Genomic DNA, 10,500 nt, shown 5'->3' with positions numbered 1-10,500 from the left:
TATTCTGAAAAACTGGCTGCCTGTGTTTTTATTGTTTGTACAGACAGGAATTACAAAACATAATGTACGTTGCAGCCATAATTGCCTTTGAGGAGATATTCACCTTTTCTCCCACGAGTTTATGTAAAGTGACATGCACACCGAACTGACATGCAAAAGAGATCATTTAACTTTCGTTAACATCAAATATGATGCAAATATAAACATCTCAATCTTAAGCAATGTAGTACATTTACCAAGTCTGAGCATGTAGTGAAGCAGACTGCTGCTTCACAATAAGATATAAATAAGGCCATAACGTGTCGAACTCAGGAAAAAAGTAACTGAAGGTGAATTTTTGAATGTGAAAATGGGCAAGATACAATAACTTTCAGATGAGTTTTGCTAAATATTGTATCAACACAGTTACAGATAATGTGTGAACTAAATTCAAAATTCAAGATAGAGATTAACCAAACAGATGAGAGAAAGAGGCCTGTGGCTCGATACAAGCAGCTGGGAGAGTCACTACAGTATTTAAGATTTACAGTAACAGCAAAATGTCTGTTTTCATCAAAATCATGTAGGGCGTACCTAAATCTGATTTCACAGAAATGACTGAGCCTGCTGACATTTGAACGATGGTGAATGTCTGCAGAGCTCTACAGACTGAGTCTGATCACAGTATTTTACATCCTGAGTACGCCTGACATACTCCTCACAAACTACTCATACTTTGTCACTAGTTTAAAAAAAAAAAAAATAGTCCCAAGTCCCACAGCACAATGTTCTCAAGAGAAATAAGACCAAAAGATAAAAATAATATGTGACAGTATAAAAAGGTTAAAATGGAGTTTAGGCATAAAGAATGAAATAACAGTGAAATCAGGTGGAAAAAAGAAATGTAGCTACACAATCTGCTACAATTTAAAGTTTTGTATAAAATAAAACAGCAGCACTGTGATTTAAATAAATAAGTAAAAATGTCTCTGTGGATTTAAGTTAATGAAAAATCTTCAGCTGCAGTGGTATCTCCTGATTAATCATGAGCAGGAAAACTTGGCAACAAAAGGCTCACATGGAGAGCACCAGGTAAATCTCATGGGAAATAAAACCTACAAATACACACACAGTTCAGAGAGTTATTATGTACGTCTTAAAAAACAACAACAACAAAAAAAAAAAAAATGTGTGTGACATTTTGGAAATCCAGAAGGCACCAAATGAAGAACATAAAAAAGGCTGGAGAATCATGGTGGAGCTACAGGTGTGTAAATTCATGTCTAACTCAGCTTCATTTTTCCAAGAAGAAAAATCAAAGAGGCACAGGAATATTCACAGTGAGGCAATGTCACAGATGGGGCTTTGGGGTTTTTTCGTCAGATCACAAGGCCTAATGTGACCCGCAATGAGGGGAACATTTTCAGTTTGAACGGTAGAGTTATAACACAGCTCAATTCTAGCATGCAACTGGAAAGTCCTTGAGGCTAAAACATGATGCCTTAAATAATTGACCTAGTTAGGCTGTTCAGAGGTGTCACAGTTACAATGTGCATTATCAGCAGCGTCACTGGTCACAGATTCCTCCTGTTTGAAACCACAATCATCTCTAACCTGTGTCACAGTGAGCATGGCAGCAGCTGACTGGCAACACTGAGCAATGATTAACAAACACATCTCAGCCTCTGAGTGGAAGCTAAGCAGAAGCAACATTCATCTTTCCTTTAAAGAAGAGGTCTTTGGAACATTTAACTTAACTTTTCCTGCTCATGCTCCACAAGTTTCTGTGACGATAATGTGTGGTTAAAAAAAAACACAAACAAAAAAAAAAAACAAGGAGGAATGCGCTACATAAATGATGAGTGTTACACAAGATACCTCTGAGCGACGAGGAAGTGGAAATCGGCATACGGTGATTTGGTTTCTGCACTGATGCATGGCTTCTGACAGATACGTGCAAACTCAAATCTGACACATCCACATACAGACAAACTTCAAACATTGCACTTTGAATTTAGGGGGAAAAAAGCACACACATTTACATAAGACTAAATTTAGAAGGCATTCAAAGTATTTTCATAACCATCTGACATTGGTCTTTCTCTCAAGAACCTTTTTTTTGCCTAGTTAGAGTCGGTGCTGTTCCATCACGTACTGCCTTCCTTCAGTCTCTGTGTTCCTCTATTTGAGCCGTTGAATTAGTGTGTGTGTCAGTCCCAGGCTGAGCAGCTGAAGGGTGGACAGCTGGGTTAAGTGAGGGAAAGTTTTCAGCAGTTTTTCCCAGGTCAGTTCCAGCAGGCTGGGCACCACCAACCACACTTTGTACAAAGATCCAGTCCTGCGGTTCCCGGACATGTTGACGACACCGCCATGGACATACATACAGCCGGCCTGAAGGAGAGAAGCAGTACAGATTAGAGCTACAACAATTAGTCCATTCATCCATTATTCAATTCATTATTCAAATAAGTGACTCTTTTGACAACTGATTTGTTGTTTAAGTAATTTTTAAGGGAAATAAATATTCTCTGGTTCCAGTTTTACCGGTGTGAGGATTTGCTGCTTTTCTCATTTTTAAAATCAACAGAACTGAACTAGGCTCTGAGAAATGGCGATGGACAATTTTCAACATTATGTGACATTTTATAGACTAAACAGTCAATTGAAAAAATAATCAGCAGATTAATTGATGAAAATGATCACAAACATTAGCTGCGGCCCTTCAGCAAATAAAACTGGTGTCTACCTTCAAGTAGATTTCTTTTCATCCTCTGTGCAGGAGAGAAATCTGCTAAGTTAAAGGCTGTGTGGATGAAATTTACTAACCGGAGTGACTGCTGCACAGTGAAAGTACGCTGGTTCTGGCATGAGGGCAGGCAGCTTGGTCCACTGAAAAGTTTGCAGGTCGATCTTCCACAGGTCCGACAGGATCAGTTCCCCGTTATAACCCCCACATATAAATACCTCTAAGAGTAAAAACAGAGCGAGACATGGTTAAAAAGAAAACAAAAACCCTTTCAGATGTGTGAGTGTGAAATACTCCTTACCGTCTTTGACCTGCACACAGCTGTGACAACGGCGGGGAGCGGGATATCCTGCCATGGTGAATGACAAATAAAACAAAGTGAATTCATTGTGTCCTTTTCAACTTCCTCATTAGGAAAGAAAGAAAACAGCTGAACATAGATCACAAACCTATTTTTTCATGGGGTTTGGTCATCATTTCCTCCCAGTAATTTGTCTCTAAATTATATGCGTGAATCTGATGAAGACAGACAGTATTAAATGGATAAAATGAAGAAGTAACACTTTGTTTTAAATGTAACATTTTGCCCGTGCTGGTTCCTCTCACTTTGTCCAGGGGATACGATGTCCAGGAAGTTCCTCCTCCTAAAATGTATATTCTCTGTCCATCGTGAGCTAGCTCATGTCTGTACCTGTAAAATCAGGTGTTTGTTTTCATCACATTTTAATTAATGTTACTGAAACTGACCAGAGGTGAAATAGAGGTGATCTCTGCTGACTGACCTCTCCTCAGGCAGATCCGAGGGTGCGTTGTTGGGTTTGAGGTGGGTCCATTCTCTGGTGGTCAGGTCCAGCCTGTGCAGGTCGGTGCTGTAAAGGTAGCCTGTTGTCCCTCCAAACACATAGAGGTAGCCATTTATGATGACCATCGCCTGGAAAATGGAGAATACTCATGGATGCTCACATGTGGAATACACAGATATCAAAGAGTTATGAATAAATGATGACACAACAAACTTTTTGGACTTTCAACCAGCTATAAAGAGGCAATCACTGTTACCTGCCCGTAGATCTTGTTGGGTTTCTTCCCTCTGCAGTTGAGCAAGTTCCATCGTTTGTACTGAACATTGCAGACGTGGACGTCATTGCCATTGTTTTCACCAAATGGAATCCCAGTGCCACCAAACACAAGCAGGTTGTTGCCATGTAAAACAGCTGAAAGCGACAGACACCAACACAGTCAGTCTCTACCACAGTTTTAATGTGTTGCAGAGTATCTCTGGTAAGGTTGGCTCAGACCTACATACAGATTTATTTCACTCCCTGAAGCTTTGAGCTACTCTTTCAGAGTTATAGTAAATAAAATGGGACTTATATATATTAGAGCCTTTGGAGGTGCTGTGGAGCAAAGCTTTAAAGAGCAGGTTCCCATGTTGTTTGAAGCTCACATTACACCATCATGTGCATAATGCAAATACTCGCTGCTCGCATGAGGTTGATGCGATGTGTTAAACATTTCTGCCATCTGTAGAGGTTGGCGATGCGTATCAACAGCTGATGGCAATAACACAGACTGTGCGAGGCAGAAATGAGCCAAGTAGGGAGATGAAGAATGAAATTTTTGCAAAAGTGTCACGAGGCAAGTGTTTTCTTACCACAGCTCAAGTCTCACTCGTCAGAACAAGAAAATGTACCTTTGTCACTGTAGAAATCAGGTTACTGCAGAGGGCTGACTGTAATCTGGTTACTTAACTTCATGTAAATGCACTGATTGTTTGCAGTGTGTCAGTTTACACAGGGGGCCTTAAAGGAGACCTGAGGAGTTTTCGTGTGAACAAAGTTTCTGTTTATTTACAGTGTTACTCAGCAAAGCTCATTCTGTGTAGCCTTGAGGTCTAACAAACATGTTTAATGCTTTTCTTCCTCAGACATCATTTGCAACGCTGATTTTTCTCATATGTTTGGAACCTACGTTGTTCACATCTTCTTCACTGCCTTTGCTGGCATGTTGCTGCATTTCTTGGTGCATTACAGCCACCTGTAGCTTTGTCACCCATGTGCACATTAACAAACAAAACAGGGACCCACTTGTAAAAAAAAAAAACAAAAAAAACAGTGCTTCATAACCTGAGCCTACTGGCTGATGGCTCTACAGAGTTCCTACCTGACATGGAGGCCAGTTCTGTGGGCATGTAGCCCTCCGTGCGGACCTGCTGCCACGTGGCTGTGGCAAAATGAAACCGCCAAAGCTCCCTGAAAAGAGGGTAGTCTTCATTCTCTGACCCGCCTGCCTCCTCAAAGTCTGGGTTGTAGCCTCCAAACACGTACAGGTTGGTGCTGTCTGCAACACAGCGGTGTCCACTGCGGGCAGGGGGCACACAGTGTCCTGTGGGAAGAACATATGAGAGAGAGACACTGTGTCAGCCATCTTGTCCTCAAATACAAAGACTGGGCATAAAAAGGCCTAGCACTTGATGAGTTTTACAACATTACGGTTTCAGTACAATGTCTATATTGTACCTTCTCTCAGAAACCTGTTGGGGATCCGCAGGTTCGGGCAAGAGGGGGAGAAGATGCGTCGAGCCTGAAGCCACCGTGCCCGCTTCTTAGAGCCTGTTAGTCAGTCAGCAAACAGCAAGAGTCACACAGAGGCAGACTGAAATAAGGATAGTTTATATACTGGTTGTATGTCAGACGTTGGACTGAATCTTTTCAGTCCAGAACATGGCAGGCAACATTACAGAAGGCTCTTGCCACTGATATAGGAGTTAATATTGTTTATTTTTGTCTCCAGTTTCAACCTTCTCAGCTAGTGTACTGTGAAACAATAAAAATGAAAAATATGCACATCAAACATCCAGTTTAAGTCTGCTTTTTTCACTGTATCAATGTGGTATGGCTGACTAACGTTGTGCATGCTCTGTTGTCCCCTCCATGAAGCTAACCCTCGTCCTGCGTCTTTTTCACAGACTCTGTTAATCTCCATTTAACGACATTAATAACAATAGCTCTGCAGATGCCTTCTGGGGGCTCATTCACTCTCTAATTTCTTCTGGCTTCCGTAGCAGCACTAGCTAACTTTGGCCTGTGTGCTGTGGCGGTGATGCACCACAGCTAGCCTCGCTAACTCACAGGCAAACTAGCATCCTGGTGCACACAAAGACGGATCCAGCGATGACTAACCTTACACACAGGGCTAATCTTTCAAGGTCGCTGTTTGCTCTGCTGACTGTGCAAAAAGCAACAGAGCGGTCGGTGGGTGCTGTTTACAAACCTGAGTCTCGGATGGAGGGCCTCCACGACAGTTTCTCAAACTTATTGAGCTGACTGAAGGTCCCGTCGTGTTGGGCCGACGACATCTTTACAGGAGAGCACAGAGAGATGGAGAGAGTGGAGGAGAGGGGTTACACCCAGACCTGGACAACAACCCGCTTCGCTTTAACTAAACGCTGTGGCATGAGACTGCAGACTCTGGCAAACACACCAAAGTAAAGAAGAAAACAACAACAACAAAACACAACAGAGCAGCCGTCCACACCTGCTGCTGCCTGCAACGTCACAGACAGCTGACCTCAACTGACCAATCAAAGAAGAGGGGACCCTGCATGTCGCGTTCAAGAGTCACATGGAGATGTTTATAGTTTTTTATATGTTTACAGTCTTTGTGAAGAACAAGCTGAAATATGATGGTACATAAAAAGCTTTACATCATCCGTGTGGTTAATAAGGAGACAGTTCATTCACGTATCTAAGACTAGTAGCCAGGGGTGTAACACCAAAACAATGCAGCCTCACTGGGACTCCTTCCTCTTTCAATACATCCACTGTCACACCTGGTCAAATAACCAATATGTTGTATATAAGACGTCCAAGAACGTTTTTTTCCTTAAAATACTATAATGGCTTTATAAAGCTTAAACTATGACATTAAAGAACATTATTTCTGTCACTGGTTTTTATGGCATTATACTCACAAAGGTGGTAAACATTTTACCTTGGCCCCTATTTACTATTTCTCTTTTCCCATTCTATCTTTCCTGTACTTTGCAGCTTGATTTCACTTTTTGTAATGACACAGATGCCTCACCTGAACTCACCAGCATTAGCACAGTATCATGTTTAGACACAAACTATTTTTGTCCACTGTATTGCAGGAGTGGACTAAACTATGTGCACCTTTCTAAGGAAGAGAGGTCTCCTGAGAGAATCTAATTTTGATTTAGATACAATAAAGAGTCTGTCATACTGTTTAATCAGCCACCAGAAATGCTAATAACATACAACGTTTTCAATTTAAAATGAATATAAACTCTTAGGTACACACATTTTAAGGGCCCTACACATGTTGGGGCCCTGGGCACTTAGTTCCCCTCATTACTACACCTCAGTACCACAGGTAAAAGTCAGAGGAGAAGCAGCAGAGCACCTGAATACAAAAACTGTGCATTTAAAAATGTCAAAACGATTATTTTCATTATCAGTTAGTCAGAAGATTATTTTCTCTATTAATCAACTGATGAATTGGTCTGTGAAATGTCAGAAAATATTTGTCACAGTTTCCTGGAGCTTAAGCTGACGTCTTTGAATCACTGGCTTTTCTGACTAACAGTCTAAAATCCAAATATATTCAATTTACTATCTCACTGGACAAATAAAAGCAACAAACTCTAACAAATGAGAAGCTGGAACCAATGAATGAGACAGAAATTTACTTATTTGCAGGATATAAAAAAAGATTTACTGTACATCTTAGATGAGGGACAACTGGTCAGTTACTTGCAGAGAGACAAGTGGTTGGCGAGATTCCTTTTGATCGACTGAACCAAGAGTCAACCTTTCCCCCAGATCTTCAGGGGCTGCTTTGCTGACATGTGGTAATCTGGATTTGAGGCTCAATGGGATGGGCTGAAAGCAGCAAAACAGAACAGAAAGATCAGCCATCCCATGGAAAGCTAGCATAGCTCATTCACATAGACTGTGTGAAAACAAACATTAAACAGTTAAGAATTGTAATCAAGAGTTTTAGTGACAATAATAATGATTGAACATGCTGTAATGTCTGTCTTCTCAGTGTTGTTTCCCCACAGTTCACACTCATAACATTACACTGAAAACACCTCACAGCACATATGTTTTTATTATGTACATTCACTGGTGTTAATGTTTAACGTTTAAGGCCCTCGCTGTCTGTCCAGGCCCTGCGATTGTTAAAGTAAAATAACCCTTGTGGTAAACTTTCCGTTGCACTAACCTGTTCCTGTGGAGACAGCAGTTCACCAATCACTCAGCTTGGAGTCACTGATGTTTAACAGGGTTCACTGTGTTCCTTCATAAATTTCCTTCTGTGTTGCAGCTTCACCTCACCAGGTGGCTAAAATGTTAACCTGAGGCTCACACAGATCATTTGTCAGAATGTCAGAGTGTTAGTGGCTAATGTAACATTACCTCTCCAAATAATTCCCCAACAGACTGAGAGCGAGTAGGAAATGAAACTGGTCCTTGAAATGTCACAGACAGTAAGAAATTCCTGAACAATGAGCTGCAGCTGTGTTAATGAGATTAAACAGGAGATGAGTTTTCAACTTTTTGTCCCGTCAACTAATCTACTCACAGATTTCTAAAGGTCAGCACTTACAATACAATCTCCTAAATACAATCTCCTCCCAGTGACTTCCAAAGTGATTAGCATGATTGGGAGATCCACTGCATTCATTCATTCTTTTTGTTTGTTCATGCATGAAGAGATTAGAGTAGATAAATGATCTTACTGTAAATGAAGTTGCCAAAGCTCGTTCTAACTTGCCATGTAAGACAGGCTAAACAAAGCGCTGTTTCATGGTTCTGTGTCAACCTGAAAACATGGAACGTATGAGAGTGTTACATATCTGAGATGACGTGCTCCTGGCTGTGTGGAGGTTTATCAAAACAGAACAAGATCTGAGTGTTGACACACTTCTAGGTGTCCTTAATATTTTGAAGATGCGATAGGAATTGTGCTTGTGGATTTGTACGACAGAACACAACAACTTCAACTGGACTTCAAGGGAGTGTCTCCACATACATTGCCGCGTTTGGAGTGAGACCTTTGTTATGATTAAGCAATGCAAATCATAATGCGACGAGCAATGTGGTGCAAACACACACCATAAGGTGACACCGTTTCAGAGTCACCAGCCCGTAGGACACAGCCTGAATACACAAACACAGAGATTTACATACTCAGGTGTAGATAACTTCAGTACAAGTGACATGATGATCTGATAACTCAGAAAAACAGTTTAATAACTGCAGGCAATGGACAGTTTCATAATGTCAAGCCAAGGTTTGTTTTGTGTTAACCTTTTCCAGGTGCATGGGTAGTCAGACATTTTGTTTTAGTCACACCCAGCTCTCTCTTCTTGGCTCCACATGGCTGGAATACCAGAGTTTTGAGGTAAAAGGTGTGCGTGTGATGAGTCTTGCATGTACATCAGCATAACAAATGATTTGGGGATGTTACTTGTGGTTGTCATCTTATGACAAGCAGCAGGTCAAACTTTTACCAACCAAGCCATCTCAGGTCATGTGAGACTCTTAAGACCTGAATCTGACTTGGGACACAAAGACATCTGACTTTATCACTTTGTAGACATGGAAACAGGATCTTAACAACTACGGCAGATCTCAATTTGAACAGAAAAAAAAACTATTGATTGATGTGTAATAACTGGCTTCAGTCCATTTTATTTGAATCAATTCCACTTTGTATTATTATTGGTATATAATTTACTAGCAGTACATTAGCCAATTAATTTGTAATTATATCTATTTCTTTTTCTCTTATCAGATGTAGAGTTTTGGATTGTGATGTGGGACTACATGGGCCTGGTTAACATGGAGATTTTCTTGTTTCTTTGTTTTTAATTATATTATATACATATTTCTTATTTCACCTTGGTGCAGCTTTCTCATTTCTTGAGTTTTTCCTTTCTTTACTCCAGTTGTGGGGAATCCATTTAATTGCATATATCATTGAGGGAAGACAAAGAGAAACACCTCTTAATGTAATGTAATGCAATTAAATAGCAGCATTAACTACAGCCTCCGAAATGACCATGTAATTAAATCGATACCTCTTTAAAACAGGTTAAAAGAATTATACTATAGTCTTTATGAAGGTAAGACTTGTTATATTTGTATAGGTGTTGTATTAGACTGCATTAGTTTTAGCTGGGTGTATCTCATAAGCTGCTGAGGAAGCTACCTTGTGTCCTTGTAATGAGAGTTATGGAGTTGTTCGTTCCTCACCAACATATTTACTCAAAAGATATGAGGATAAGAGGCTAAACACTTATTAACCATTCATATTTATGATTCATGTCATTCGTGGACAGTCCTTTCGAAAAAAACACACAACTTTGGCCTAATGTGCTTGTTTTTGAGCCCTTTAAGTGAGCTAATTTCACCATAGATCTAGACATGATAGACAAGCGCTCTCTCTTTTTTTTAGCACTATTCGAGCAGCCTCTGGACAAAGAAGCCAGAATATTTTTTTTGTTTGTTTGTTTAAATATTAACTCGGGTCTTTGCAGAAATGACCGCAGCAGTCGCACTCACGCTCATAAATAAGACACAAACAGTGCAGTTGTTTTCTGTGGGGTACATTTCTGTAGCTGGGCCCCTCCTCTCGTCACCCTGGTCGCTGGAGGTTGATGTCACTGGCAGAGTCCTCAGGACAGGACACAACTAGGTAGAGCTGGTCTCAGACAAACCCTGGAGATCCACCGAGAGGAGGAA

The 10,500-nt window shown here is 40.7% G+C and overlaps 1 protein-coding gene across 3 annotated transcripts; it reads right to left on the bottom strand.

Moving 5' to 3' along the window:
- Nucleotides 1–2: 2 nt before the first annotated feature.
- Nucleotides 3–10,482, bottom strand: LOC108875293 (kelch domain-containing protein 10). 3 transcript variants are annotated; one of them, XM_051073446.1, is made up of 12 exons: nt 10,342–10,482; nt 7,471–7,629; nt 5,999–6,083; nt 5,245–5,337; nt 4,889–5,110; nt 3,785–3,939; nt 3,508–3,656; nt 3,332–3,416; nt 3,175–3,241; nt 3,027–3,074; nt 2,806–2,945; nt 3–2,370 (listed from the first exon to the last, which is right to left on the bottom strand). In XM_051073446.1, the coding sequence occupies exons 3-12, from the start codon at nt 6,081–6,083 to the stop codon at nt 2,161–2,163; spliced, it is 1,254 nt and encodes a 417-aa protein (XP_050929403.1). In that variant the 5' UTR covers nt 7,471–7,629; nt 10,342–10,482; the 3' UTR covers nt 3–2,160. The 3 variants fall into 3 exon arrangements, with proteins under 3 accessions (XP_050929403.1, XP_050929404.1, XP_018519619.1); XM_051073447.1 differs by lacking the exon at nt 10,342–10,482 and adding an exon at nt 7,976–8,261; XM_018664103.2 differs by lacking the exons at nt 7,471–7,629; nt 10,342–10,482 and having other exon boundaries at nt 5,999–6,378.
- Between the last annotated feature and the right edge of the window lie 18 nt (nt 10,483–10,500).

The sequence above is a fragment of the Lates calcarifer genome, linkage group LG10 (genome assembly GCF_001640805.2).
Source record: "Lates calcarifer isolate ASB-BC8 linkage group LG10, TLL_Latcal_v3, whole genome shotgun sequence".
Lineage (NCBI taxonomy): Eukaryota > Metazoa > Chordata > Actinopteri > Centropomidae > Lates > Lates calcarifer.
Note: the sequence above shows the minus strand (reverse complement) of the source record. Positions and strands in the feature narration are given on the sequence as shown.